The sequence below is a fragment of the Phalaenopsis equestris genome, unplaced genomic scaffold, assembly GCF_001263595.1.
Source record: "Phalaenopsis equestris unplaced genomic scaffold, ASM126359v1 Scaffold001309, whole genome shotgun sequence".
NCBI lineage: Eukaryota > Viridiplantae > Streptophyta > Magnoliopsida > Asparagales > Orchidaceae > Phalaenopsis > Phalaenopsis equestris.
Window position 1 is genome coordinate 113,456 of NW_018165748.1, and position 5,067 is coordinate 118,522.

A 5,067-nucleotide genomic window follows, 5' to 3' on the forward strand; every position below is an offset into this window, starting at 1 on the left:
ACTTTATAAATTTTGCACAACTATATTTTCGGGATCATATATTCATTTTTCAGGATGGATGCATTGCTTGCGATGTTAAGCTCTTTTATTTAAACTACTAATGATATAAGATCGATTTGGTCTTGTATTTTCAAAATTTAAAATACTACTTTTGCCAAATTTTATAGGTTTTTCGTAGAAAAGAATAGGATAGGTTTCATTGATCATTTGGTGAGGAATTTGAGTTGTATTATGGGGAGAATATTCCGGAAAGCAGCAAGGAATCAGGAAATCCTTGGAGGAGCATTTTTAGAGCTTTGTAAATGATAGAAAAAACTAATTATTGTGTTTTTCTCTTATTGTATTTCTGTAAACACAATTATTTAGTAGACTTTCTTGTTTCAAATTATGCTTTTTGTGGTGCTCTTCATATTTTCTAAGTATACCTTTTTTACTTTTCCTTGTAACAATTGAGTAGGTTGTGTAGGAGTGCAAAGTGGTTCTAAAATTGGTTTTTAAACTTGAAGGTGGTGAATAATGTTTTGAATTTCATTTAATTTTCATTCTGACCAAATGATTCGTTAAAATGTGTTGTGACCCATAATGACTCGAGAGAATTTTGGTAGAACAACTAAGTTATTCACATTGATCTATAGGGTATGGTGCATGTACTGTGTAGGGAGATGTAAATTTTAAGGATATAGTCTTTGATGGGTTCAAGTTGATGTAAATTTTAAGGAAGTAAAACCAATTTAACCAAACTTCTTTACGCACTCAAGAGAGGGGTAAAGAAAAAAGTTGCTCATATTTGTCACTAGCCACATTCACTTTATAACCAATTGACACTTTACATTTTCTACACTACCACTTAAATCATTCCAAGGAAAGGTAGCTTTATAACTTGATTAATCCCAATCTAATTGGAATAAGTAAGATTTCTATAGGAGTTCACCTTTAAACTAGATTGCAATTCAGCAGGAGGAGTAGTTTGTAGAACCTTTCTTAATTTCAATTACAAGCTAAGAACTAAACCTAGTAGGTTAGAAATTTTCCTTAAGTCTAATTCCCTCACTCCCTGTGGGATCGATATTCTGAACTCAAAATTTGATATTATTAATACGACACATACACTTGTGTGAGGCCTTAGAATGTGAATGCACTTGAAAATAGGGTGTATCAACAGGTCACCAAAAAATACATTGAAACGACTAGTTGTGGGCAAATTGAGCAGGCTTGTGAGCCAACGAGTCTTGCCAAAATGAGCTCGACGCCATGGCTAAATAAACTCGGCTCATGAGCTTGTTAAATACTCGAGATTGAGTCGGCTCCCATAGCATGTCGACTCATTTGCACCCCTAAATGACTCTATTAAAGTCATTAACTATGGCCTCTATGGCCAAGTGATGCTACTATAGCCTCTGTGCCAACTCACAATATTACGATCACTAACTATAGCCTCTATGACCGATTGAAACTATTAAAGTCACCAAGTATGGCTTATGTGGAAATTAGAGCTTCCAACTACAGTCTCTATATCCAACTGATGCTATTATAGTCACTGACTACGTTCTCTGTGGACAACTAGCACCATTGCAACTTACAACTACGGCATTTGTGGCCAACTGACAATATTGGAATCAAGGATTACGACCTCTATTGCCAACTAACGTTATTTTAGTCGCCACTTACCATCTTTGGGGCCTAATGATGCTATTACAGTCGCTAACTACTGCCTTTGTGACCAACTGAAGCTACTATAGTCACCGACTACGACCTATGTGGCTGACTGATTCAATTATGGCTTTTGTGGCTAACTTCCATTATTACAGCCAAGATTCATTTTCTTTGTAGCCTAATTATGACTATTATTGCTATACTACTAATATACAAGTGTGATCACTAGTTTTCTAATTCTACCTTCGCTGATTCTAGAGAAAAGTGAACTTACTTACCAATAATTACTTAGTGGATTACTTTGAATGGGCTAGGATCCATGATATTTTCCCTTCTGTTTTTTAATGTAAAAAATCTAGATGTTTCCTCATGCCACTTTTCAATTATTTGTGTATGTTGAATCTTCTTGCAACGCTAAAACATTAAATTATCACTCTACTGTTGTGAATCTTCCGGCACGCAACGAATCTCAATGTTATATTTTATTTAAAAATAAGTAGAGTTAAATTCATAGTTATTCAAATTCTAAATTTAACAAATTTATATTCTAAATGAAGGTTTCAATAAGAACATTTCACAACACAAAATATTTTAATCCAAGTCCAAATGAGAATCCAACACTTGAAGTATAATTGAAAACTTAATATTTTTCTCAATATCTTAAAAGCATTGTACAATCAAATTGGGAGATTTTGATGAGAGAAATCCAATGTTTAATAAACATTCAATAATCAATAGAATTAATATAAACTATCCTATGAAGTGTTTAAGATTTTGGCTAAATATATTAAAATTTTATTTCTAAAAACTTATAAATAAACCCATTTTTCATATGAAAGGGATTTGAAATTAGTTATAGCCTACAAATTTGAAAAACACAAAAGCCTTTTACATGACAATTGATGCATACGATCACCATCAATTCAGTTGTAATTGAACCACCATTGCATGACTGCTTTGCCTAACCACGGTTATCCAATTATTATTATCCAACTATCATATTCTACTTATTATTGTCAAATCAACGTCATTCAACTATGACCACTTGATTGTTATCACCCTGTCGTCATTGCCTAAGTGTTATAACTTAATATTCATCTCATCATCGCCAATCTATTTGCGACACTAACAACAATGCATTGACACATTCATCTCCAAATCATCATGATAATTCTCCATCACATACACAAAGGATCAAACTAAAAATTAATACTTTAATTTGTCTTCTACAACTAAAAGTAGCGGACATCTATATTCTTATACAATGAATTATGTTAATTGAATCGGGTCCTATGAATCTTTTCTCTCGTCAATCATTAATATAAAAAACTTGGTGCCTCTTTTGAAGTTATCATGTGTGTATATGTCTTCGTACAATGCTAACACCAAAATTTTCACTCTGTTGTTAAAAATTTTCAAGCATGTAATACCTTTAAAGCTAGTTGCAATTTGGAAATTAAATTTAAGGAATACTTTGCATTGTTAAATTAATATCATATAGGGGCATAAAAGATGTTTTCATTTGTATTATTGCAAAAGAATATTCATTGTGCAACTTGCGGTCATTTACATTGCACATCTCACACCTAAACTTCACATTTACACACCCAACATTAAAATCTTTAATATCACATCAAAAACAACAATAATATCCCTTTATAAGAGCGACTTTCATGAATAAATTTAAAGCACTTTAGAGGTGAGATATTTAAGTTGTGCACTACGTATATAAATTTCCCTAAACTTTACTACTCTCATGTGCAAGGATCGTTTAAATTCACTACGTATATAAATTTCAGGACAGATGCAGCCTTGAGGGGAAAAAAAAAAAAAGAAAAGTGAACTTTGCATTTCAAGAGAAAAGTGAACTTTGCATTTCAATTGCATTTCAAGAAAAGAAGATTACACATTTACAATCAAATATTACGTTATATCAGTGCTGGCCAAGATATTAGAAAATTACAACGTGGACCACGGATTAGTTAATTCGACTACTTACATAATACCAAATTTGCTGCATTATACTAATTGTTGAGTTGTAAATGCAAATTTATCATTCTAATTCGCTTTCTGAGACCTCCTCCTCGGGCAGCTCAAACGAATCAACTTCAGCAAAATAGGCCCTCTGTTTCTGGATGAAATCCTGAAGCGGAATATCTTCACCAGCTGATCCCGAGCAACGTTGCCTCTGCGTATTTCAATCAAATCCAACTGATTATAAGTAAAACAATTAATTCAATACTTGAAGAAATGCTATCAAGGATGAGTGGAGCATCTCTTTTGTTTGAGGGGGCACTTACATACATACCACATAATTCTTGTGCATATACATATCTAACACAAAAACATTCATATTTGCATGTAAACCCCTAAAATCTTTTAACAATACATTCAAAATGACATTATTGCAACCTTTTTAAAAGTGAATGACACATTTTTCATGCATGGGTTTATGACACCAACGTGTTACAAGTCTAAGTATCAAACTTTGACTTTCAAATTTGATGGCTATTAAATTTAAGATCAAATTTGTATTAAATTTTTCACACCTGGCATCATATATAGCTCTATAAAAGAAAAGAAATCAATAATTTTAAGAATCAAACATCCAGCATTCAGCCAGAGATACGAGGTAGAGGTTGGAGAAGTGGTTGGTCAAATGCTCAGATGAATAATCATCTTACTCGTTCTCATCAGGAAGAATCTCTATTGGGGATGAATAATAACCACACAAGGGCTTAAGGGGAAAGTTGAAAGCGGGAGACAATCTTAAAATAAAAGGAAATTTGCATACATACCACACAATTCCTTTCTATTTACATATCTAGCGCCTAAAGTTTGATATTTATATTTATAACACTTTGGTGCCAAAAGCCAATACAACAACAACAAAGTCTTAATCCCACTACATGGGATCGGCTACATGAATCCTTTTTCTCCATTGTTCCTATTTATACATTTCTTAACATAAGTCGAATCTAAAACATCTACTCTTCTAATCAGATCATCAGATAGTCAACGTTTAATGTGATGACTTTCTCTACTTTTGTCGGTCACTGGGACTACACCAACCGTATCAGGGATATAATCATTTCGCATTTTGTCTCTAAGTGTAAAAACACTCATCCACCTAATCATTCTCATTTCGGCAAACACTTGACTTAGTACTATGCTTCTCTTTTAAAGGCCAACATTCAGCGCCATAAAGCATTGCAGGTCTCACCACCCTCTTATAAAATTTTCCTTTCAGTCTAAGAGGTACTTTTCTATCACACAAAAGGTTTGAAGCATTCCTCCACTTCAACCAATCAACTTGAATTCTACTATTAACATCCCCATCTATATCACCATTACTTTGAACAACAGAACCGAGATATCTAAATCGTTCACATAATTTAATAATTTGATCACCCA

The 5,067-nt window shown here is 33.0% G+C and overlaps 1 protein-coding gene across 1 annotated transcript in view; it reads right to left on the minus strand.

The window, feature by feature from the left end:
• Positions 1–3,539: 3,539 nt before the first annotated feature.
• LOC110033930 overlaps positions 3,540–5,067 on the minus strand; it is a 15,326-nt gene continuing 13,798 nt past the window's right edge. The window contains exon 4 of the mRNA XM_020738109.1: positions 3,540–3,841. Within this exon, the coding sequence (XP_020593768.1) occupies positions 3,707–3,841 (135 nt within the window). The 3' untranslated portion in view covers positions 3,540–3,706. The remainder of the gene's footprint in view (positions 3,842–5,067) is intronic.